At 43.2% G+C, this 27,253-nt stretch overlaps 1 protein-coding gene across 1 annotated transcript in view; it reads right to left on the bottom strand.

Annotated features, from left to right (window-relative positions):
• The window catches only part of septin4b (septin 4b), a gene marked incomplete at both ends in the record, with an annotated part of 105,061 nt that overhangs the window by 3,100 nt on the left and 74,708 nt on the right, over positions 1 to 27,253 (bottom strand). Inside the window, 9 exons of the mRNA XM_080730876.1 lie at positions 1,315 to 1,417; positions 1,581 to 1,743; positions 2,886 to 2,982; positions 3,617 to 3,718; positions 3,821 to 3,938; positions 5,922 to 6,056; positions 7,156 to 7,279; positions 8,271 to 8,357; positions 8,507 to 8,603. Coding sequence (XP_080587002.1) covers positions 1,315 to 1,417; positions 1,581 to 1,743; positions 2,886 to 2,982; positions 3,617 to 3,718; positions 3,821 to 3,938; positions 5,922 to 6,056; positions 7,156 to 7,279; positions 8,271 to 8,357; positions 8,507 to 8,603 — 1,026 coding nt within the window. The remainder of the gene's footprint in view (positions 1 to 1,314; positions 1,418 to 1,580; positions 1,744 to 2,885; positions 2,983 to 3,616; positions 3,719 to 3,820; positions 3,939 to 5,921; positions 6,057 to 7,155; positions 7,280 to 8,270; positions 8,358 to 8,506; positions 8,604 to 27,253) is intronic.

Here is a 27,253-nt window from a genome sequence, read left to right as displayed (position 1 = left end):
TTGCTCCCGGTGAGCCATCCCGCCATCGGTGTATGAATGTGTGTGTGAATGGGTGAATTTAATCACTGTAAAGTGCCTTGAAATGGCAAGAAATGGTACCGGAAATGAATGCTATTGAGAAATTTGCCCCTTCTTTGGGTCACAAGTGTTGTGAGTAAATATCTCCTTTATATACCTTTTATTTTATTTTATTCTAAAACATTTCAAAAAGTTTAAACCAAAAATGTAGTGAAAATAGCCGTTTTTACTCGGCCAGTGTTGTAGATCTGCTATTTTGCTCTATCAAGCTTATTTAATGTCTCCCTTCATTGACGGTTTGGTCTAAAGTGCAGCTTCATACAAAGCCAAGCTACTGCGGTAAATATACCTGTGATAAAAGGTGTTTTATTATTTTCTTTAATTATTCCAAGCACAATTCATCTATACGCTGGATTATTAAAGACTTCTAGCACAGCTTCACTTTGATTTAAAAAAAGAATACATTAAATAAATAATGCTGTGTTGTATAATTAATATCAAAACTTAAGTGAAACAACAGAGGCTTGTTTTTCCATCTAAGAATTATTTAATGCTGCTATGTATATATAACCTACACATTATTGTTAATACAGGGATCTGTTTATATAGAACCTACACTGTATAATTACTGTATATGTATAAAGTATATGATTGTAAGTCGCTTATTACTCTGGATAAATGCCTAAATTGTATTCCTACAGTGGTCTGTTTACATAACTTACCGGTATACTGATTCATACAGTGGTATAGCTGTTTACTGTATGTGCTTCCTAAAGGCTATTGGATCTTCTGTCCAATGATAATAAATAATTCTAGCCATGAGCGACACCTCTAAACAAAGCCACCAGCTTCATGTACCCCACGTACAGTAAAATGTTTTTTAGTTCAAAACCAAATGGACATTTTACAGGTATGTAACTCTGAGAGCAATGGACCCTTACAGGTACTGTATGTCACTCTGAGAGCATACAAATGAAACCAAACGCACCCTTCCGGGTCCATTTGGTTCCATTTGTATGCCCTCAAGAATCATGGGGGGTCAGACTCCTTGATCCAAACCAAGGCTCCTTGAAATTGAAGTGCTTTGAGAACCACTGGTTGTAATGAAGGGGATTTGGGTTCGGGGGGGTCTTAGAGCTCTGGCTGAGGCCCAGGGTCAGCCCGATGCTCTGAGTGCTGTGCCCCATGGTCATGTTCATCATGATCCTGACACATATCATAATGATGTTCACCACCACCACCACCACCATCGTCGTGGTGGCGCTTGGCGTCCGGTTCGAGGTCGGTGTGCCGTACCTCCTCGTCTTTCTCTTTGATGAGTTTCTCCGTTTCACTGTCGCCCGCGCCGGGCACCAAATTGGGGATGGGGAAGTCCGTTCCGCTCTCCCTGGTCAGCTTACTGCGCGCACACACGCACACGCACACACACACACACACACACACACACACACACACACTTGATATTTGTAAGTAGATCTCAGCCACGTTCAGGTGAATGAAGTTAAAACTTGCAATTGTGGAACATTCCAAGCTTTCAGAATCGTGCTTGAATTGAGTCGTACTTGCGCTTGCGCTCCTTCACCACCATGCGCGTCATGCTCTGGATGCACTGGGCCCGGTAGTTCTCGTAGTGGGTCTCCCTCGTCACGTCCTTCAGGTCCTGCATGTGCGTCCTCACCAGCATGTTCCTCAGCTTGACAAAGTCACAGTGGGACGAGTTCTCCACTGGCAAAACACACACGACAGAGACAGACCATTAACACATTAAACGCCCACGTGGTGCCCACGCGCCAATCTCTTTGATGTTTACGTGTGCCCACGACGCGTTCGACGCGTTGTACAGTAAACTATACTGTACTGTAGCTACTGCACTTGGCTACCGCGGTGATGAAACAAACTCCATTTCCCAACATGCAGCGCGAAATTACGTCACCCGGACGTGCTGTCTGTCTCGTTGACTTCCTGTTTAGCGGCTGCACAAAAATGCTGTTTTCTCCGGATTCTCTTCCTTTTTTCTTTTTTTTCTCAAAACGGCAGCCTCTTCTACCGGCCGTAACACAAACACTGTGGCTTAGAATTGATAAAAAACGGTCCTGACTGAAAGAAAAGATTTTCGCGAAATAAACAGGACATACTTGGATTACATTTACTCGGATTACTTTTCTCGCCAGTACTTCGAAGGTAGGTAAAATGGCGGGTTGCCATGGGCACCAGCAAATTAAACGTCGAATAATTCTGGGCACCCGATGTGTTAACAGAGTGTCTAAGAACAGGAGTGCGAGTCGACGCAAGGTGGTTTTGCTGGCTCCCGAGAATTGATCTTCAAGCTGGGCTGGAGTATAATTTCCTCTCATCCAATTTTTCTCATGTTTCCTGATCTCAATTAGACACACAAAAAAAAGAACAGAACTTTCAACATTTTTCTTAAATCTGTAGTTCATTGGCCTCTGGACGAACGCAACATCGTCCAGGGGAGGGTGTAGTTGTATCACCTTTGCTGTTACTTTCCACAGTGTTTGTATCATTCCAATGCACCGTTTACCATTTACCTGTTACTTTCCACTGTGTTTGTATCATTCCATTGCACCATTTATACCATTTACCTCTTTGGTTGTTGCGTTCCAAAAGAGGCGACGAGTAACAGGAAAGTTCCTGAACTATGATACCTACAGGAATCTAGGTATATTATCTTTGCAAGTCAACATTTTAATACACATTTTAAGGACCAGGACAAAGACTGTTATGATTGGTAAAAAGCATGTCATAATTGCTTTTCTTTAAGTAGTTAATGATGTACCACACTGATCTTGAATCCTATTCCTAGTACAACATGCAAAAAACACCTGAAAAAACAAAGCCTGCAGTACCTTCAACTATCCCCCAGGGGTACAGACGGCCTCGAACCCTCTTCCCTTTGGCTTCCACCACTGTGTTGCTGCCAATCACTGCAAACGGAATGCTGTCCTGGTGAAGAGAAGAGAAATTAAACGGATGTTTTTACTCACTTATTTCATGCCTTTTCTCTCAACAAAAGGTTACTAATTACGTTTATTGTTTGCGTCACAAATGTTATATTGTATCGGAGGAGCTGAGAGCTCCCTGAGCCGCTTGGAGTGAGGATCAAGTGTAGTCTTCTTAGCGGATGTTTTTTCGACAGAATACATTTTCCAAACGAGGACAATTGTATGTCATGGATGAATCATAAATGACACATTTCATTAGCTTTGCGCAGCCAGACTACAGTATATCGCTGCGTGGATATGAGTCTGGTACTTCTATATGGAAGTTGTTTTTTTCCCCAAGAGCTGGGTTAAAAAAAAAATGTCTCTGGACACAATTGGTTAGACCAGACCAATACTGGGCCCTGATTGGTCACCCAACTGTTTGGGTGAGGAAATGGATTTACAATATGAGCGGGGCCAGACCAAAATCCGCCATGGACAATTATAATTCTTTTCTCTCTTTTGTTGCACCGGCGGATTCGTCCGATTCCAGGCTAACGTTTCAGGTGGTCATTTCAGACGTGCATCATCTCCACACATTGACTCCAGTGGAGCAGTGGTGAGCTACAACGGTATAGGTGTTGTTGGCCTCTCACTTTGAGCTCCTGGTCTTGCTGCTTGAAGTCCTCGTCCTCATCAGAGTCACAGTCGGGGAACTGGTAGATCTTGATGCCGTACTCCTCGATCTCCTCCCGGATCTGCAAGGACACCGTAATATTAGATCAGTGATTTTACACCTTTTGTGGATCAGGTTCCATTTGGAAAAATCTTGAAAAATGTCTGATTTGCAACAGCCTTGCCTTGATTTTCTTTTTCTTGACCTCGGTTGGGGTGAGTGTGTCTGCCTTGGCCAAGATGGGCACGATGTTGACCTTCTCGTGGAGGGCTTTCATGAACTCCACGTCCAGCGGTCGCAAACTGTCACACACAGGAGACACAATAAGACACTCATAGTGTAGCAACCAATAAAGCACAAAGTTTGCATGCGTGTCACATCCTAGTAGTATAGTATACTGCCCTACAAAGGCAGAGTGCAGTAACTACGTTCCGGGAATTTCACCAAAAAATGGGTTGATCAGCCAAATGAGATAAAGGCATTTAAGTGATATTACACTGATTGTATATCTGTTCTTGAGCTAATTGCTCATCCCCCAATATCATGAAGGCTATGACCTTTGGGCGACACAAATAAGTCGGTGTGTCCGAAAACGTAGTTACTGCACTCTGCCTTTGTAGGGCAGTATAGTATAGTTAAAGTATACACCACTGTCCACTGTTTCCCCAAACAGTGGGTTGGGAACCATGTTTGGGTAGCGGACCAATTTGCATATATTCTGATCACCTTGTATTCCTTCTCACATCTTGGGTACGAGTAGCGCATTTGCAAATGTGCATTGTGGGATTTCCATCAACACAACCCTCTGAATTTACATGTGTGTGACTGTGTGTTCCATGACTGGCCACCGGAGGGAGCCCCTTTATCACGAATACCTGTACTGTAGTTCAAGGAGGAGCTGCTCAATTCCTCAGTGAGCACATTGGGGATAAACAGAGCTCACGCACGCGTGCACTTTGCACACGCATCCACATGCACATGTGCTAGTGCATTAAAAAAAAGTACCACATCAGCGTTTAGCCTTAATGACTGGTGAGGAAGTGGTAGTGCAGCAGATGTAAATCTCCCTGGAGGAAGGAAGGACAGAGTGCCTTTAACTCCACAGAAGTGCTGCTGCATTAAGAATGCATGATGGGAATGTACAGCCTGTAGGAACAGCTACAGCATGTTAGACTAATGTACTGTACTGTACTGTACTGTACTGTATGATGATGCCCCGCACGGGACAACAGTTGAATGCAGCAGCATTTCAATCAACTTGTGTCTAGATATTAGGCAGCTGTCATGTAAGCCGGGCCTCGGGCTCGACCGATGTTTTTGGGCTGGGTAAGGCCTAAAATGTATGCTACTGGGCCTTCGGCCCAGCCCAGTTAGGGCCCAGTTAGGACCCGGGCCTTCATTTTCAGGCCATTGAGAACTCTAATGACTTGTATTAGTGTGTAAATTATTCATACAATGTTTGCGTTATCGTTTTAGCCTTAATGTCTGACTGTACCACGTGCTGTTTACATTTCTGACTAATTAAGTATTCAATCAATCAATCAATCAATCAATCAATCAATCAATCCACGGTGGTGGATTGATTGAGGGTAAGGAACTTTACCCCTTCCCCCTGGAAGACAATCAGTAATCTCTGCTGATGGCTAGAAATCTAAATTATAGAAGCATGGTCCCTAAAGCTTTGGATTTGACTAGAGGGATGGGTCCTGTAGGACAGGGGATTTAAAAATGGGTGACGGGGCACCCTGGGGTGCCGCGACGGCAGTCCAGGGGTGCCGCGAGATCATTTGATAATATTTGGAATTCATTTGGACACTTGAAAAAATATTTAGTATCATTTTAAACTTGAAGTACACAGTTATTTTCAGTCAGTTCTAACCAAAATGGCTATTATCGCAACGTTTTCCTCGCAAAAATATCATTACTGTCAGGCAGAAACCTCTGTCGCACTGCTCGCACAAAACTAGTGAAAACAGCAGATCTACAAGCACATTTACATCTACAGTACATTTTATAGATAGTTTAGTACATCTTGTAGATCTGCTGTTTTCACTAGTTTAGTACATTTTATAGATGATAAATACAAAACGAACCGTTTTGGACATACAAGGTTTCCACCCGACAACGACGATATGCTATAAATATAAGGTGCTGGGAGTGAAAATTATAATGAAGGGGTGCCTCGGATTAAAACAATATTTATGGGGTGCCCTGAGACCAAAACGTTTGGGAACCCCTGCTGTAGGAGAGCATCAGCAGCAGCAGTGTGTCTTAAACATACATACCCGTGTCCAAAGGGTGAGATGAAGTAGAGACAGCAGTGCACGCGGTTGTCCTGGATGTTCTTGCGGTTGAGGCCGCTCTCGTCCCTGAAGTACTGTTCAAACTGCTGGTCTATGTAGTCCGCCACAGACTTCCAGCTGGAACACACAACACACACACACACACACACACACACACACACACACAATAATTAAACACAACATTAAAACATTTGGTGAGTTCTATTGGTTTTCTTTTATATATCCTTCGTTTCCCCTTCCGCAATCATAATAATATGATTTGGGAGACATTTATTCATTTATAATGTGATTTCTGACATGTATAATGTTTGGAAAACTGCACAATTCTTCCCATGGGTACAGTTTATTTGAAGCATTTCATGTTGGATGGATGAGCTGACCAAGGCTATGTTCCAAATCAGATGGTTGGCCTGTCCAGACTGGAATCAGATTGGTTTTTATCAACTCTGAACTGCAAAAAGAACCCACATAATTCACATTCCTAGGTGGTTTGCCTCGAACGCTTATAGATCTGTTCTTTACAAAAAGCGACACTATTAAAGGAGTAGTTCACCCCCAAAATGACTTTTTTTCTATCGATTACTCACCCCATGGAGACTTGAGTTCAATATATTTTGTAGTTTTTGTAGCATTCCTAAGCCAATCATTTGAAGAGACTCTTTGTAGGCCCATTGATTCCGGATGGAGACCCAAATGCATTTGAACTCAACTCTCCATGGGGTGAGTAATCGACATTAAAAGAAAAAATGGGGGTGAACTACTCCTTTAAAGCGTATCCGTACTATGAGGTAGAATACAGTATTAGGACTTGAGATTAGGCATGGGATGATAAGAAAATGTCATGTCACGATTGACCAAAACAATAGCGATTTACGATATAAAATATCCCCAACTAATAAAATAGCAGATCTACGAGCTCACAACGTGTCGATGGGCTATTTTTGGCTAAGATTTGGTAGAGAGTGAAAAAAAGACTGTATCAAGTACGGTATTTACAGGTCCGTTTGACCAATAATACAGTAGAAAGTATAAGCGGTACCAGATATGCAGCTCGGCAAGAGTGAATTGATCCCAGTGCATGACAGAGGGCAATTTTGCGATTAATTAAATCTCCACGGTAGGCCTACGATTATTGTGAGTGTTTGTTATCGCGCTAAACGATAACAGCGATTATGCTACTTGAGATGTGTGTGAGTATTGGATCATTGACAGGTACCATTCAGTGTTGTTCACAGCGTCTCCAAACCCTGGCGTGTCCACGATGGTGAGCTTCAGCTTGACACCTTTCTCCTCGATGTCCACCGTGTGTTTGGTGATCTCTACCGTCTGAGTGATTCGCTCTACAGGGGGGAGAAGAGGATTTAAACAATCAGCGTTGCTGTCGGACAGAAACAAACTTCCATGTTTGAACCTTTTGTGTTTATTTCATAAATCAACACCCTATGTCAGGGTTAGGCTTGCGGGCCATTTGCAGCCCGCGGGGGGCTACTGTCTGGCCCCCACCAACCCCAGTAATATTGGTGGTATAAGAGCAGCAACAACACTAGTATATCGTCGTTGTCAGGTGGAAACCTCAAATCTCCAAATTTGTAAAGCCCTGCTTCATCATACAAGGCCGTCGCACACAAGTAGTGAAAACAGCAGATCTACAAGCACACAACATATGTAGATCGGCTGATGTGAGGCGTTGTGTGCTTGTAGATCGGCTGTTTTCACTGGTTTAAATCATTTTTAAAATGATAAATGCAAAACAAACGGTTTTGGACATACAAGATTTTCACCCGACAACGACGATATCTGAACTGTCGGGAACAACGCCACTGTCTAATTGGGGAACCTTGCCCTATGTTATCACAAACAATACAGTGTCACACAAAAGCATCAGAAGTAACAGATCGGGCCCGGGCCACAGGCATGGGACCCTAGGCTGCAATGCCAGCCTCACAGCGTGTTGCGGGTTCAAATTCTGTTCCCAACGACTTTTGCTGTGTGTCACTCCCCATCTCTCTCCCCATTTCCTGTCAGTCTACTGTCAATAAAGGCATAAAAGCCAAAAAATAAAAAAAATAAATAAATAAAGTAACAACTACAAGTTCGAGAAACAGTGCAAAGTGTCACGTTTTGAGCTCCTCGATCTGCTACTTTTGAATTTGAATCCTGGACAGTAACTGTTTTGGACATACTGTATGTGGTTTCCAGCCGACAAAGATGTCATGATGCTTTTTGTAAAACCAAACACATGAAACATTCAAGTTGGTGAACCTGAGAAGTGAAATGTGAGTGTGTAAAATGATATCAAAACTCCACTGCAAGGACACTAGAAGCACACACCTTCAGCGTTGAGCAGCTTCCTGTCCTTATAAAGATCTGTGAGGAACAGGCTGTTGACCAGGGTGGACTTTCCCAGACCCGACTCTCCTTGGAAAAGTAAAAGGAAACAACAGAGAAAAAAGAAGGAAACAGAGGGAACAGTAGGTTTGAGACCCTGGAATGCAGCATACATGCATGGGATAAAGCAAAAATGAAGTCTTATATAATTACTTATTATGCACTGTACTGTAACTCACCTGCGACCATGAGAGTGAAATCGAAGCCCTTCTTGACAGATTTGCGGTGTACCTGGTTTGGCAGTGTGGCGAAACCCACATATTCCTTGTCCAGGTCCTGGAAAAAACAAAATCAGACAAAACACAGGGCAGGTCGGTCAATAAACACCATTAAGAAGAATGCTTTAACAACTTGAAAGAAACCATGCATATCGTCATTGTCGGGTGTAAACCTTGTATGTCCAAATACCGTTCGTTTTGTATTTATCATTTTAAAAATGATTTAGAGTAGTGAAAACAGCCAATCTACAAGGCGATCTAACCGATCTAACAGCCGATCTACAAGCACACAACGCCTCGCGTGCGAGGCGTTGTGTGCTTGTAGATCGGCTGTTTTCACTACTTTTGTGCGACGGCCTTGTGTGATGAAGCAGGGCTTTACATCGCGAAAAAACATACACATTTTTGAAACGTGGATATACAAGGTTTCTGCCCGACAGTGACAATATTATGGTTGAGCGGAGTCACGGGGCTCTATGCCCTGTTTATCTTCGCAGGAAAATGGTAGATCGACAAGCTCACAACCACGCTGCAACGCAACACGTTGTGAGCTTGTCGATCGGCAACTTCCTGCGAAGGTTTTCCCTCTGAATATGGATCCTGGGGTTTAAGTGGTTAAGCAAGGTGTGTGCATTACTGTATGATAAAACGTTCAGTCTGAACTGAAATGAACCTGGAGTTGACTGGATTATTTAGTACCATTCTTTCGCAGTGACATACAGTAGATAACTACAACAAAAGTATGTACGACATTACAGCAGGACTAAGAGACTGAAAAACCTCGGCTTCTTTCCAAGAACTGTGACAGCATTGATGGACACGCACTCCCTCACTCTCACACACACTCACAGAACTCACTTTGTTTACCATGGCAAGTGCGATAATATGTGCTTTTGGACAAGTGCAATATCCAGTGGTTGGTTCCTTGTTGTCTAACTTGTTTTTTACAAGAATATTGTGTGTAGTATGGATGAATTGAATACATACGACCACAATGAAAACAAGCCCTCAGGATTATCCTTTTATCGTATAATTGTACCGCTGCACATTTTACAAACTGTTATTCAATGCATCAATCTAATTTGACATACTGTATAACATATTGTATGACTTGACGTACATAACAGTTTACAGCATATTACTGCTGCAGCTGTATATTTGTACTGTATAATGCAGCGGCTATTCGAAGTGGGTGCACTAGACGAAATGTTGTTGCATTCGGAATACGTGACAAGTGACAATAAACATCTTATCTTAATCTTAGTAACCTCAATCCTCAACCCAAATGAAAAATGAGGCTACCTCCATAACAACACAGGTCACACAGGTCACACAGATCAGACCCTCAGACCTTCATTTCAATAACAGCTCATAAAACAATAAACCATAACACCAGCTTTGTCAAAGAACCGTATTAACCAATCTCTGTGGGATCTCAACATGCGACACAACGACAGGCTGTTGCCTGCCTGGATCTCTTGGATGTGCTGATGATGACCGCGTTACCTCAGAATAGAAGTAAGGGTCAAACAGACCCCAGGGGCTCTTGGGCCTGGGAGGGGGCGGAGGCAAGTCGAATGCCACCACGTTGTGTTGCGACGGCGACCCGGGCTCCGGACCGGAATCGAACTCGGGCGGCTGTAAGAAAGACGGAGTGTGGGGGCGGTCATCATCCTGGGCTTCAATGTGGGCTTCATGAGCGTGGTGCTCATTGTCATGGTGATAGTGATGCTCGGGGTCATGACCGTGGTGCTCGTGGTCCTGATGGTGGTTATTCTGGGGGTCATGAGAGTGGTCCTGGTGGTCTGGGTGGTGGTGATGATTCTGGGGATCATGAGAGTGGTCCTCGTGGTGGTGATTCTGGGGGAAATGAGAGTGGTGCTCCTGGTCTTGGTGGTGGTGATTCTGGGGGTCATGACCATGGTGCTCGTGGTGATGCTGGTGCTCCCCTGGGTGGTGGTGGTGGTGGTCTTGCATGATATTCTCCAACTCTGAGTCCTCCGAGTGGGTAGAATGCTATAGAGGGGGGACCAAGATACGGTGGCAGGAGGTGCAAGAGGTAAGTGCAGAGGAATGGTGGGGTTGGTGCAGGTTCCACAGGGAAGAGTGTTCACAGCACAGGGATGAGTGTTTGAGAACATAGGGATGATACGATGACACGGATGAGTGTCCGGGAGGTGAAAATAGGTAAGAGGGCAGATGAGGTACCAAGGTAAAGGGGAATTTCACACATCGGGAGAGAAAGAGTGAGCAGAAAACATGTTTTTAGAATGTGTAGCAGAATATTTGTTTGATTTAAGTTTAGACACCTCAGTGGGGACATATACGCCTAAGTTTGGATTCATATATCATTTACAAATTGTATTGGTGCATCTGTATTGTACTGTATATGTTTCGAAAAAGAAGCTGGTTTTGTTGTAAATGGCAATGAATGCAGAGTTACAGTTAGGCTTAGAAATTAAGAAGGCGGGGGAAGGGTTGTTGTGATTTTTGTGTATGGCGGTTTACAATTTAATGTATTATATTTTGTCCTATTGTATTTGTATTGTATTTTGTATGCGATTGGTTTGATTTCTACGGTTGTATGTTTGTTGAAAAGATTGACCTGTAATGCCTCATAATAAATTAAAATAAACATTTTAAAGAGATATCGTCCACTTTGCTAGGTGCATACAATCTTGGCAAAAAGGCATCAGACAGAGAAAAGGTGACCTAGGATAGATTCTGTCTCTCACAGTGGTCAACAAGAAAGAAATACTTTAAAGGAGGGAAAAAATAACAGATCCTAATCATCCGTCTTTCTCGTGATGAGCTCACAATACAATCCAGATGTCAAATAGAGCAGACAAAGTCTCAACGACTGTCCTCCCGGACATCTTGGAAGTGCTCAGATTCTACATTGTGTTCCAAGTGTTGTTGGGAGGAACAAAAGGGCATTTGTCTGGCTCAGCACTTTCTTTGGCAGACACCCAAGAGACATCAATTCAATTCAATTTAGAGTAGCCGTGTAGGAGATAAGGGCTAGTAGGGGAAACAATGTACCGCTCTATGATTACAAGGTTTACATGCAGATCAAAGAGACACAGAGCATTTGTGAAACAGTTTTATGCTGCATTCGTCATTGTTGACCATGTTTTTTTTGTGGTGAATGGAGGAATAACCAATAAAATAATTTTGTTAAATTGATTTCATTAAGTGAAAGTGGATGTGACTGACTTTATAATGTGGTTATGGTGATAGCAACGTAAACAGAATGGCTAACACCAAAAATAAACAATAGCAGTGGGTACATGTTTTTATTTTAGGTTCTCGTGCAACTAAGTCACAACTTAATATGCTGTATTTTGGGGCAGTAATACGGTTGATTACATTGGTAATCAAACGTAACATTGTAACATTATTAACAACACAGGTGTAAAGTAGATCCTGCACATATTTTGATTTGTGTTTATACCGTACAAATCCGTTATAGAATGTATTTGAATATGTTTTAGAAAAGGGGGGGCACGGATACACCCTCCCACCCCCCGTATTAGGGTGAATATAACCCTAATCTATAATTCATATGGTCAAAATAATCCTGAACTTGTCGGTTAAGGTATCACTTTCAGTGGGCACTCGTATTCATGACATCCTGTCCTAACATGTTTTACACGATTTCTGCCGTCTTTGACGCCAATTATCCATTGTCGCACACACTCTTTTACACCTGTTATCATGTGATGTGACACAACAAGTCCATGCTATATCCTATACTCCTTCTCTTTCCAAAGTAGAGCTGAAAGCCTCTATAGCTTTGCCATTGACAACAATGCAGAGCAATGCACTATTATTAGGCAAACACAACAACAACAAAGTCTAATGTATACCTGGAGAGGATCGATGGTGGTGTTACCAGCACCGCAGGTCTCCTGAGCACTGAGCAGAGTGAGTAAAAAGACGGACAGCTATCCTTACAGTTTACAGATCAATAATGCAGGAGCACTGAAAGGCCAGCGAGGCTACTTGACTCAAGGAGTCACATATACAACAATGAGCTGTTGATATCGATACGCAGTGTTATGTTTTGTACACTACATTGTTGCTGCAGGAGGTTTCGGCCCGAAGTAAACTATATTCTAGCTGCCAAGAGCAAAACCTGTGACAATTACAAACATGTATCAAGTTTTAGCTTCAAGGCGATATGTGAATAAAGGTATAGTTAAAGGGGAAGCCAGCTCAGGGGTCTTGTTGTTAGAGTGTCCGCCCTGAGATTGGGAGGTCGGGGTTCAATCCCCGGTCGGGTCATACCAAAGACTATAAGAATGGAACCCAGTGCCTCCCTGCTTGACACTCAGCATCAATGGGTTGGATTTGGGGGGTAAGTCCCTGCAACATACTAGCGTCATGTCCAGAGGCAAAGCTGCCTCACGCTACAGAATCAGGAGATAGGCTCCTGCCCGATGGGCCACAGGCCCAGCAAGGCTGACTTACTCAAAGGGGATGTTTACGTGAACAAAAAATAGGACCACAATGGAATGGTTATCCTTTTAGCCTGACTGTATGCGTTTACATTTCTGACTAATTAAGTATTCAATCACTCAATGAATGTTACAACATTTAAGCTGTATATTCTGATAGTAATAATTATATTATGAAAATGTTATAGGTTGGGAGACAGAACAACACAAAGATCATTTATCAGCTTCAATGTTCCACTTCCAGTCTGTTTTTTCTTCACTTCAAAATTCACTTTTGCTATTTTAGATTTCTTTTTTATACGGCTTAAGGGCTAAATAGAAACAAAGTGAAGTTTATACTTGTTTGAGTGTTTATTGTATATTTAAAGATAAATGTTCTTCTCATGTATTGAAGTTGAATACTTATTTTGTGTATTTGTGTTTATTTAGTTTGCGTAAATGTCAGTGTTCTCAAAAAGAAACCTATTTTTTTTAATATAAAATGTCAGCCAAAACATTGGTAACCGGGTGTCAAAGACAATGGCTCTCGGAGATTGTACAATTGGAACCAAATCAAGCGTTAACGGAAGATTTTACAGTATATACTGTAGATTGGGATCCTAGAGGTAAAAAACAACAACAACTGGGGGTCTAGGGCTGTCACGATGTGACATTTTACATGACGATTAATTGTCACTCAAATAATTGGCGATTAACGATTTAATTGTGTTTTTGACGTTGATAATTACATTTCTGTTTGGCTTTTAGGCAGAAGGCTTTGAAGCTGCACATGGCAATCATGACACATAACCATACAAAAAGATTACTGACATATTTGACAACTTTATACTTAAATAACATTGATAGTGGAAATAGCCGATCTACAAGCTCACAACGCGTCGCGATGCGACACGTTGTGAGCTTGTAGATCTGCTATTTCCACTATTTTTTACATTTTTTAAAGATATATGAACATTTTTCAACATGGAAAGGATTATGACGATTATGAAAAATAATCACGATTATTTCAAAAAATCACGATTAGACGATTATGTAGTAATTGTGACAGCCCTATGGGGGTCCCTGAAATAATAAAAAAAAGCTTGAGAATCACTGGTCTGGACTGGGACTCTCCAAATTCGGCATCGGACCCAAAAACTCAGTCGCCATCAGTCCAATCCAATACCTCTTCATCTTCATGGTGGTTCGGGGAGGCATGGCCACCTTCCTGCTCCTCTGCTGAGGAGGTCCCCCCATGGTCGCTGTCCTCCATAGCTACCGGAGCTACGCTGCACTCTGAGATCTCCAAGCAGGAACCAGGGAGCGTGCACAATATGGAACGTGGAAGGTTTATCAGGGGGGGGGGGGGGGGGGGGGGGGGCGAGGAACGGAAGAACAAGGGGGACGCGAAGGAATGACAGGACCCCCACCACAAGAAGAATGTGCCACAGGATATTTGAGTGCAGGAACGGTGGGGTTGGTGGTGGTTGTATGACGAGAGGAGAAAGTATAGTGCATTGTGTTCATGTACAACAGGACAAACACAAGAGGGGAAGTTGGAAAAAACAAAAACAGAAAAAACATGAAATTAATCGAGTCAAAAACATCCGATCTAAAAGCTCACAAAGTGCCGCAATGTGATGCTTTGGGCGCTCGTATTCCGTCTATTTTCACTATTCGCCGTATGACGAAGTATATACTGTATTGCCTTATACCAGCTTAATACACAGTAGTTCATGTTTCACTGGTTCACATGAAGCAAAAAATAAACAAATAAAAGGAAAAAACTTGTTCTTGGGCTGGATAACTTTACATTTCAATACTTTCCACCTGCCGGTAGGGGGAAAAAAGGATTCTCTTGTGATCCCAACCAGGTTTTCCATGATACACAACCCAACCACGTTCTAATTCACAATAGTTTTAATTACAACTGGTGATTTGGAGCTTAAGGGTAGTAAATGAATTGACAGGCTGCACGAGCCCATTGACCTCCTTTCCTGGTCAACAGCTGTAGCACACAGATTGATGTTCGATGGCCTCTTCAACGCGGCCTCCGCTGACCCACATAGACCAGCGGGTCAATGAGATCTCCAGACCACTTTGAAGCACAGACATCACAAACTGTTGCTCATTCAGTTCATAACGATGTACAAATACTTGTTACTATATCGTCACTGTCGGGCAGAAACCTTGTATCTCCAAGTTTCAAATTTGTACTTTTTTTTTTGTAAAGGAAAGCCCTGCTTCATCATACAAGACCGTCGCACAAAGCTAGTGAAAATAGCAGATCTGCAAGCACACAACACCTCGCAGTGCGAGGCGTTGTGTGCTTGTAGATCGTCTATTTTCAATAGTTTAGATCGTTTTCATAAAGATAAATACAAAACTAACGGTTTTGGACAAGGTTTCCACCCGACAACGATGATATACTGTATACTCAATGGCTGAGGCATCCATAATAATGTCTAGAACTCTAGATGATTTGAGACACCCATAAGGGTGTTTGGGGGTGCCATTGTCTAGGAGGTGCAACAGCACAGCTTATCGCCATGACGTTCAGAAGGATCGTACACAGTGATATCGTTTGGTGTAAAACTGCGGTTAAGTACTGAAGTGCAGGCACCTGCACTAACAACCATCATGCAATGAAAAATGAAGACGGGACGTCCAAATACAGTTTTTTTTTTGTTCCAAGCTGCTCCAGAAAGCCACGAAAAGGACCAACTATGTTGTCTATGTGCAAGACGAACCTTTGGCTTTGTCGGCACCTCCAACACACGCAAATGACGTCGATTCCTTTCCCCCATGCGCACACGTTAAGTGTGTGACGCCACCGTATAAACAGATCTTTAATCGAACACTGTGTCGTGTTGTTAGATTGAAGATCCGTTCTTTTTCAAGTGAAGCCCTCGTGCAATGGAGCATAAATTGAGCTTTGGGACAGTGTAAGGTAGGGGTTTTAAAAGTGGGTGACGGGGCACCCTGGGGTGCCGCGACGGCAGTCCAGGGATGCCGCGAGATCATTTGATAATATTTGGAATTTATTTGGACACTTAAAAAAATATTTAGTATCATTTTAAACTTGAAGTACAAAGTTATTTTCAGTCAGTTCGAACCAAAATGGCTATTATCTCAACGTTTTCCTTGCAACATAATCACTAAAATATCGTCACCGTCGGGCGATATTTTTGTAGTTTTGTCGCACAAAACTAGTGAAAACAGCCGATCTACAAGCACACAACGCCTCGCGATGCGAGATGATAAAAAAAGATGATAAATACAAAATGAACGGTTTTGGACATACAAGGTTTCCACCTGACAACGACGATATGCTATAAATATAAGGTGCTGGGAGTGAAAATTATAATGTAGGGGTGCCTCGGATTAAAGAAAAAATATTTATGGGGTGCCCTGAGACAAAAAAGTTTGGGGACCCCTGGTGTAAGGATATGGGCCCACAGTCCCTGGCAGTATTATGGTCCTGTAGGAAAGACAACAAAACATGCAACTGTACTATGGACCTGTATGAAAGAGAACAACATGCAACTGTACTATGGACCTGTATGAAAGAGAACAACATGCAACTGTACTATGGACCTGTATGAAAGAGAACAACATGCAACTGTACTAAGGTCCTGTGTGAAAGAGAACAATAACACATGCAACTGAAATTCCAGCTTATTTTACAATGACAAAAACAAGACTCCAGACTCCACATGACAGCAGGTTTATGACTCACAAAACAACCTAAAAGAAGTGAACACACACTACATGTAAACCACCGGACCTGATGAAACCTCACCTGCTCTATTCCAGTACCTCACCTGTCGTGTATAATATGCTGTGACCAGCTCAGACAGCCCTCTTGCATCAGTGGAAACAAACTGCTCTTCATATAATACATACACACCCCACCAGAAGCTGGTCAGTCATGGGGCAGGAATCAGAGGTTTGGAGGCTTTATAGCCCTCTGTCCCAGAAGGACACAGTGTCCTTCAGCCCCACTGAGCCCTAACCCTCCCTCCCCTGCCCTCCCCAGGGCAGGGAACACATCGACCCCTCACACATCATTGTTCACATATAGAGAGCAGGGGCGTCAATTGGGTATGGCAGGGGTATGCAGCTGCCATACCCTGGGTCCAGGGGGGAGAATACAAGTTACTTCAAAATATAAATCCATGAATGTCTCTTTGTTGCTGGTTATGTTGTTAAATTACATTCAAATAAACTACAAATGCAAAATTTAACAAGGTATTATAATGATATTCTCCACACTTTTATTCTCCCCATCTTACAAAATGGTATATTCCCAGGTTCCGCAGGTCAGCTGCACAGGTGCAATTCATTATTGTTAATTGTGGCACGTCTACTAACATGACAAGTTTAGCTGCACTTGAACAACCGTTCCAGGCTGCCATATACAGCCCAAGAAACTGTAGAAACAAAAAATAAAATGTACTTCTTAAAATAAACGTATCATGCCTGTTGCTAAGGTATGGCAACAAAGACACCAGTCATGTTGCCATACCTTAGCTTTTTCTGAACTGACGCCACTGATAGAGAGGGCCCTGGCCCGCTCTGCCCAGTAAAACGCTACAGCCCACAGGCAGACAGACACACTGTCACGGTGAATCTGTTTTTATTGGCACATGGAGCCACAGCAACACTTTTTAAACCCTGAAATAAAATGAAATCAATGTACAACGCAAACACAAACCGCCATACCCATAATTCTCTGCTTCTGCTGATGTCAGCAGTGCGTGACCATACTAGGGCTGTCCTCGACTCAGGATTTATGGAGTCGATTCGAGTCGCGGGGGTTAATCCGACGCGTCGACGAATCGTTTTATAGTCTACTTTGTATAAAAAATAAAAAAATAAAAAGTGTTGCTTTAAACCACGTCAACATAATACAATAATACATTAAGAGATTAATTTAATACACTGTGTTTTCGGTGATATCGGTGCGCGAGCACAAATGTTATCTGCATAGCAGTGTACAACCATAGAGTTATAACACACCGTTAAAACAAATAAAACATCTCCGCTGTTTCAACTCTGCCCCGTCTCTCGGCAGCGTGCAGTAGAGATGAGACATTCGCGAACGATTCCGCTCTCTTGAACGGCTCTTTTAAATGAACGATGGGATCCAGTCCGCAGTCGCGGGACACAGAGCACTGACAGAGTAATGAGTCAGTGTCGAGAACGGATTCATTTCAGAAACGGATCATAAAAAGGTGGAGGCACAGCTCCCGCTAGAGCCAGAAGTATGGACATGTCATGGACGCAAACACAGCGAAACACAATCATTCATCATGTTTTACAACCACTGGAACAATTCAGAAGCACTTTAATTAGAAAATGTAACTTGTAGCCTACACTTGTGTATGTTTATTTGACTTTAGAAGATTGTTTACTTCGTGGACGTGCGTTTGTGCTGTGGCAGGAGGTTATTTAATATGGGATTTTGACAGCGTGCCTCCTCCTCTTAACGGAACACCGTCCCCGGCTCCGAATGTTTTAACGAAGCGGCGGTTCTGAACCGTTCTGTCTCACTTTCACCCCTACGCTGGTGCGAGACAATAAATAACTGTTCGCCAATTGCTACTTCTCATTGGAAGTACATGACACCAGTCCAGCAGTGCACCGCAGTAGGCTAACTGGTGATATAAAAAATATATATATTTTCGCTTCGACTCAAACAATTGGCGTCGATTCGCGGGGCTTAAAACGACGCGTCGATTCGTCGATTTTTAGAGGACAGGCCTAGACCATACCTACTCCAACCGCACACACAGTGTTTGTTTCTACAAATGGAGTCATTCATAGTTTCTTTCTCATGTGTACAACAACGCCAACAACACCAGCTACCCTCTCACCCAGATATTACTAGTAAGATGCCTCAGGGCGACATGCAACCTTGCCCTTTATCTGGCCAGTGATGTATATCTGACCAGTTACCCATATATATGGAGATGGAGATCCATGTACTGTATATGGAGATATGCTGTGAGAGCCCAAACATACACACTCAGTTATTCGTTATGTGAAAGTCTTATGATGTCTATGGCATCTGACATCATACCCTTTATGCCCAAATTGCCCATACATGGAGATCCCTGTCTGTAGAACCAGCCACACAGATAAAGGCTGTCTTCCTCCATATATGGGTATTCCCATATGAAGTCCTGTTAGATATGGGCTTCATATTGATGACATCAGGGATCTCCATATATGGGCATAAAAGGGATTCTGTTAGAGTGGTATCTGACATCACTGTGATGTCACAGTGATGTGTCGGGGGAACCACAGTGTCAGGCGAGACAGAGACACGGTCAAGCTGTGACCGTTCACATACTCTTGTGGAACACAGGTTTTAGGCTTTTCGCCCAATTAAATAGTAATGATATCTTTCCCTTTTAGTGCCATTCCTGAATAATGAGCTCCATTACTTCAGCCACCATGCCTGATGTTTCAGCTCAGCCACACACAGTGGTCACGCTGTGTTTAGAGCCAGGTGATGAGGCAGCCACTGCTGCCAGTGGGTCCTGTGTTGCAATATCTTGCAATAGAAACAAGTGGTCGGGTTTATAAAAACAAGGCCAAAAGGCAAAAATGGAATGTGGAATGTTTTTGAACACAAACACAAATCTTGAGTGGGGGTCCCTGGCACAAAATGGGGGTCCTGTGGCCAAATGCATATTAATTTGGGGTTCCTTTGACATGAAAATGTTTGATATTTTTCATAAATCAGTTACGTCTGTGTGCAGGTTTTACAAATACTGGACCAATGAAAAGTATTAAAAAGCACTTCTGACTAAACCTCCAAACTCCATTGGATCATCAAACTGTCTGTCAAACCACCACATTCCTGAAAAGTTAATATTTTAGACATTATGGTTGGTTTCTGCCCGACAGCAGAGTTACAACTAGAACTGCACTCTGTCAACGTGCCAACTTGCGCCTTGTGTACAAGTAGGCCATACACCACCACAGGCATCACCAGGAATGCTGGTCCCTCATTGGTTGTTAATGATGACGCTACCAGAAATGCTGGTTCCTTATTGGCTACGGGCTTAAACACACACGGCTACCTACCTACGCAGCCGAACGCAGTACTTGCGCACTCTACTGGTGCAATTAATAAGCAGACTTGGTGAACACTGAGTGTGTCCTGTACAACACACTAAGCACCCTTAAGTGGATCTCTGTGTAAAACGTATCGCCAAAGTCACAACCGGAGCACAGACAGTATTTAAGCCATTTCTCAAGTCCCACTGCACCAGTCCGGCCCTCAATCCACTGGAGTGCGTGATTATCCTCTGTATTAAAGTCTTGGGTAAGACCTTCAGCCACAGCTGAAACGGATTTAAGACGTATTCGAGATCAAGGAATTTCATTATTATTGATTGTACTGTACCAGTCTTGTCTGTCTGGCCTGAGATGGCCTGAGCTGCCACAACATAATACACTATTCTTCCCTTTGAGCTACTTTATCAGACTGCAAAGTGGAGGGAAACTGAAAAAAGGGATGTAATGGATTTAAACAGAATGAAAGCAGATACCGCAGAATCAAACAACTCAAGAACAATTGGATCGTTTGACCACATTGACCCTTGTGCACTATCCCTTTTCTCAAAAAGGGAAATCGAAAAGGTTTCAAAATAGCAGATTGGCTATTTTCACTATTTGTTGTGCAATAAATCAGGGGTCTTCAAAGGGGGTCCGGCACCCCTCAGGGGTTCACAGAGATACCGCAGGGGGGCCGCCAAATCTTTGTGTAACAATAACTTAATACGGGGGGGAAAAGAGCAGACCAAGTACCAAGCCAAAGATGAAGTTTACAAAGTATTGAGAGTTTAAGTCTTAAAATGTCTGAAAACACACATTAACATGAATCCAATAGTAGTAGTGGGGGGTCCCTGCTTCACCTCCCTCTCAGCTAAGGGGTCCTTGGCCTGCTAAAAAGTTGAAGACCCCTGCAACAAAGTATATACAGTAGGAGTTCAAATGGTTAATGGCGGTTAGCCACACTGATGACATCATCACCCTGTCGTCCGGTCAGGAGGAAACAGGGCTACTTGGCATGCCTGGCACATGTTAGGCTGGCACACAGCAGGCTGGCACCCAGCCTGCGTGGCACGGTGGCACACACAGCCCTCTGAAGGAGGGAGGCAGACCTCCGGATTAGTGACCCGTCCGGAACACTCGCTGCTAGCTCTTTCACAGAAAGAAAGAAAGACAGAAAGAAAGGGGAAGTTAGGATGAAAAAAATAAATTAAAAAAAGAAAATAAATGCAGCAGATTATTATTAGCGATGCGTTCAGTTTTTCCACATTCTGAACAAAACGTTTCCACAGCCCTCTCTCTCTCTCTCTCTCTCTCTGTCCTGGCTTTTTTAAACGGTTTCTTCTGCCAGAAAACAAAGTGCCACTACAGTAGATTATTATTCGCTTGCATGGCTGTCAGTCCTTGTATGTTGGCTCAGTCCACCTTTATATAATAAACATTCAGTAATCTGACTTGAGCATGACTTGACCCCAAAATGATCTATCAGTTACTCACATTGAGAAGTCTTCGTGGTAGTTACTCATGGTTTCACAGGGTGAGTAGGCTAACTAACTGATAGGCAAGAAGGGGTTAAGTATTCCTTTAAGTGTCAAGTAGTTTTGGAATGTTAAGACTTGGTTCTCTGGCTGTTGGTCTTTTTAGTACAGTATATGTACTGTATTTGGACAGTAATCAGCCATTTATATATTTATTTGGATTGTGTTGATGAAAACATCATAAAACAGCTCAAAGAGAGGTAAAAATGCATACATGTATAAGATTAGAGAACATATTGACAGGATATATATAGTAAGAACGTGTAGTAAATCCAATTGTGGACATTGCAAAGCCATCACTGTCATATTGTCCACAGTGCAAACAAATACCTTCAATTGTACAGTAGTTATTATGGGAAAATCTCGATCGTCCGAGGTCCCATTAGTCTGAGTAAGGTTAGAGTTAGGGTTAGCATTCACCAGGTTAGCATTCACCAGTGTCGGCAGGTTAGCATTCACCAGCCTCGGACTAATGGGACGTTGGACTAATGACACCTCGGAACAACGCTACGTGCCCAGTTATTATTCCATCCATGTGATGTCCAGTCCATTCTGTTGTACATTCATTCCAGGGTCTGTATTGTAACTAAAGCAACATCATCAATGTCCATGTCTTATGCTGTTTGCATAAGTATTAATCAATCCAATTGGTCAATGACAACTGTTTTTTTTTTACCATTTTAAAAATGAATGCTAATTGCCAAAATAACCTATCCTTAAGCCCTTTGCACACAGGCGCGTTTAACCGCACGGATAAAACGGACAATTTCATTTTTTTTAAAGAAAACAATGATTCTCTATGACCTCATGCACACCGGCTCCGAATTAGCTGTGCGACGAGTGGCTGCGGCCGTGCGTTTTTTTCTCGATCGAACGCAGTTCGATTCGTGCGTCTTGTCGCATGCGGTAAAAAACTCATCACTCCTTTTATGACTCCTTTTTGGATCCGCAGCGCCGATTCCACACAGCCTTGCACACCAAATCCAATGCGTTATATTCATGCAGCAAACGAAAAAAACGCAACTGTCCTGTGTGCAAAGGGCTTTAGAATAGGCTGTTTGCATAAGTATCACACATATTTAACCATAAAAAGTTAAAATACAGAGATAAGAGATTTACAGTACACAGTAGAAGAGAACACAGGTTGAAAAATGTCCCTGTTTGAACTCTGAGTGTATTATTATAGCGCGCGCACACACACACAGACACACACACACACACACACACACACACACACACACACACACAGACACAGACACAGACACACACACACACACACACACACACACACACACACACACACACACACACACACACACACACACACACACACACACACACACACACACAAAGAGGAATCCAATCATTTTTAATGACCTCTAATAAGGCCTTTGAAGGGCAAACAGAGGCTTTGTGACCGGGGCTAAATGCTGACCATGCTTCAATCAAAGGTTGATCAAGGAAGCCATTGTAGCCCCGGTATCTACGCATCTCATCAAGAGAGAAAAGAGGGGGAAGCACTTGAAAGCACTTGAAGAGGGACTTGTTTGTGATGACAGGAGGACCAAGAGCTTAGTAGTTAACCCAAAGCAAGTCCCTGAGAAACAATTAAAACAATATGAAACTCGCCAGAACAACATAAACAAATGAGATCGGGTGGAAAACCTCATACTATATGTCCAAAACTCGTACTTTTCTGGATTAAAATAAATAAACTGCAAAAGTAGCAGATCTGCACAATCAAAACGCATAATTTTCACACCGTGTTTCGTTTGAGCTCGCGGATCTGCTACTTTTGTGTGACACCGTAGTATGATTGTCTTAACATTTTTATCCCACGATTTTATAACCCATTTTTCACCCGGTGTCAATTATCTAATGTAATCCTGGGCGCTACACTCCCTCTGCCAACCTGGGAAGACAACGGACTGACCTCACGCTTCCTTCTATGCATGAGGAGTCCAAGTTGCTTCTTTTCTGACAGGGGGGAGTTTCTCTGGTTGGACGTAGCGCATGGAAGGAACACGTTATTCCAACCAGTTCCTTTCCCCTCCATCAGGCGCCCCGGCTGGCCAGGGGGAGGCGGTATATAGACCGGGATTACATATAGACCGGGATTACATGCAAACTCCACACAGAAAGGCCCTTTTGCCAACCCCACCTAGGGTGTGGGCGCTGATGATGATGAGGAGAGAACATGCCCCCCAGCGCCCACAGTGTCCCCAGCGGGAATCGAACCCAGGACCTTCTAGCTGTAAGGTGACCACGCTATACCGACTGCGCCACCGTGCCCCCCAGGCCATAGTATGATCGAGCAGGGTGGGTTTATTTACTAACAAAAAAAAGCTCACGAAAAGTTAGAACGTGGAGAAAGGAGGTTTCTGCCCGACATTAAAGCTATGCATTTTTGAAAATGTGCTGCTCTGTTAACGTTGGAGGCGGATGCTGCGTTTGGCTGCCATGCATTGCATGGTGCTGATGGATGAGGACTTGTAGCCAGAAACTACTGCTCTCAAGAGAGAGAGTCCACTTCAAAAAGCTCAAAATACTGTACTGTATGACATGGGAAATGGATTCAGACGTACCCGCCTAGCATGATGTTATGAACCTAGCATGATGAAAGCACGTTTCAACTTGGGTTGGGGGGGGTTTGGGGGGTGGCCTGGGGGGCTTACTTTCTTTTCAGCTACTATAATTATAGCACTTTAATTCAATAAATGCTAAAATGGGTTCCCTTTGGCAGGCTGTGCATTTCCCCTGCCTGCCCCATAGACATGCTAAAATTCTCCTGTTTTTGCCAGGAAATACTTTCTTAACGATGTCAGTGAAACGGTTTGAGAACTACGGCGACGAACGACATCCCAAAAGGGATGTTCTTTTTCCCTCAAATTTTTATTGGGGGACGAGACAGCTTGGGGGGGGGCTTGTCTTTAAAAATAGCAACAATAGAAGGTCTATAAGCTCACAACGCGTCACATGGCAACGTTGTTGTGAACTTACAATGTATATAGGGCTTAAACCACGTAAGTGGTTGGGGGGGGGGGGGGGGGGGGTTCACACTCGCACAAACTAGAAATAGTGTTTTTGAGAAGTTGTCAAAAATGGTTATATTGTGAAACAGTGAAAGAACAAGTGGTTAACCACCACCACACTGAATTCTGAGTTCATTCTCATGTTATGAAACATGGCAAAAGACTAAAAATGGGTAGGCGGTAAAATATGTGTGGTTTATTTATAGCCATTTCTGCCAAAACTGCATGCATTTGTGGATGTTGTGAAAAAGAAGCCATGGCTCAAATAGCAGTGAGGTTGGTTTCCCTGGTGGCCATTGAGGCCGGTGACAGGTGGTGGGGCTGTGTTGCCAGATTTTTCAGGAAAAACAAGCAACCAGATCTATGAAAACGAGCCCAAAACAAACAACTAGGCCACATGAGCACTTTATACTTTAATACCTATAGACCTTTTTCCAGAGCGATGCTGTGTAGCTGTGGTGTCGCTGTGCGAGGCGGTGCCGCTTGACACCGCAGATATGGTTGCCGGCAAGGTCAAGGTCAAGGTAAACTTTATTGTCCACAAGGGAAATTTGGCTTGGGCTTTTCTCAGCCACACATAAAACATCAATGACAAAATACATACTAGAAATACAGTACATACAGAGGGGGGACACAAGAATACACAAGTGCACAGATAGTAGTTAATCTAATCTCACAGTCAATCAATGCTGTTTCAGAGCCTCGTTCAACATTTTAGTTGACACAGGGAAAAAGGATTTTTTAAACCTGATATTGCGGCACTGGCATAGCGGCACGCTATGAGAAACCTGCCTATATGCATCGGCATGATTGGCTATTTGAAAATAGCCAACGTAGAGTACAAGCTCACAATGCCTCGTATTGCGACGCGTTGGACTAATACATATTCATTTTCAGGGGGCCTTGGCATGAAAATGTTTGACAACTACTGGGTTACACATTTAGAAATGTCCTGTCTGGTCCAGGTCATCCCACACACCATGCGGACAAGTGAACCGGTACTATTGGCTCAACAGTCAACATCACTCCCCTGGCTCCCTGTCTTATCAACAAGTAAAACGCCTTAACGGCGAGAAGTGACCGCATGTCGCGGGGAAACAACAGAATTAAAAAAATTGTCAGTGTAAATCTGGCAATGTACACACACACACACACACACACACACACACACACACACACACACACACACACACACACACACACACACACACACACACACACACACACACACACACACACACACACACACACACACACACAATATATATTTACATCACTTGTGGGAACATTACATAGACTTCCATTCATTTTTATGCAAGTCCTGTGGCCTTATCCTAACCTCTATCCCTAAACCTAACCGTTGTGGGGACCTACTATTTTGTCCCCACACTGTCAGAGGTCCCCTGCAGGTGACTGTAGTCCCCATAAGTATAGCTAGAGACACACACACACACACACACACACACACACACACACACACACACACACACACACACACACACACACACACACACACACACACACACACACACACACACACACACACACACACACACACACACACACACATCCTGTTTCTATGTCAGTGGTGCTCGAACCTCTTCATTTGAAGGACCCCCAAATTGATATGTATTAGGCCACGGACCCCCATCTCAAAATATTTAGTTCCAGGGACCCCCCAGAAACAAAATTTGAGTTACAAAAATATATGTATATTCAATGATTTGCACACATTTTCACGACTTTTCAAAAATAGCAGATCTACAAGCACTCGGTGCCGCACTGTGAGCTTGTATATCTGCTATTTTTCAATAGCTTAAGTATAAAATAATTAATGCCCCTCCACCTTGGGCCCTAGTTTCCTCCCTTGTGACGCCCCTGTGGACATGCATGGCACCTGCTTGGCCAGCTTCCACATACGGGGCAGTAGCTCAAGCCCACTGTGTGCTAGTGGAGAGGAGCAAACTATTGAGCACATCATAGAAGTTTGTCCTCTCCAAAGACTGAAAGGAGGATTAGTCACCCTCCATACACAGCAGCAGACCAGGAGGCAACTGCTTGGCTTAAGGACTTTGCATTCGCTAAATACTTTAGAAATAAGCCTGCAACCCGCAACTACCAATATTTACAACAAAAGCGACTTTACAGAAAAAACAAGCCCAAAGTCGCTTATACTAAGCAGACAATGGCAACACTGGTGGTGATGTGAGCATGTGCGTGCATGCGTGTGTGCGTGCGTGCGTGTTTGACAGTGTGTGTCACTGTGTGAAAGCGCTGGTTGTTTGGAGCATTACAGCAACGTCTCTGTGAGACAGACTTATGCCCCAGTCACACACTGGATGAGACCATTACAATACACACACACACACACACACACACACACAAACACATCCACATCCACATCGGGACACATGTGCTTATATTTATAGTGGGTGATGTCCAGCACATAGAAGGCACATATGGTCTCTGTCAGGTGGAAACCTCATTCATTATGTACAAAACTGTTACTTTCAGTATTCAAATAAAAACATAGCACAGGTCTTAAGTCTACAAGCTTTGCACCACGTTTTCAGCTTGCATATCTGCTACTTTTGATGCTTTTGTGTGACGCTGTAGTATGATCAAGTAGGG

This window comes from Nannobrachium achirus (genome assembly GCF_963921795.1).
Source record: "Nannobrachium achirus genome assembly, chromosome: 8".
NCBI lineage: Eukaryota > Metazoa > Chordata > Actinopteri > Myctophiformes > Myctophidae > Nannobrachium > Nannobrachium achirus.
Note: the sequence above shows the minus strand (reverse complement) of the source record. Positions and strands in the feature narration are given on the sequence as shown.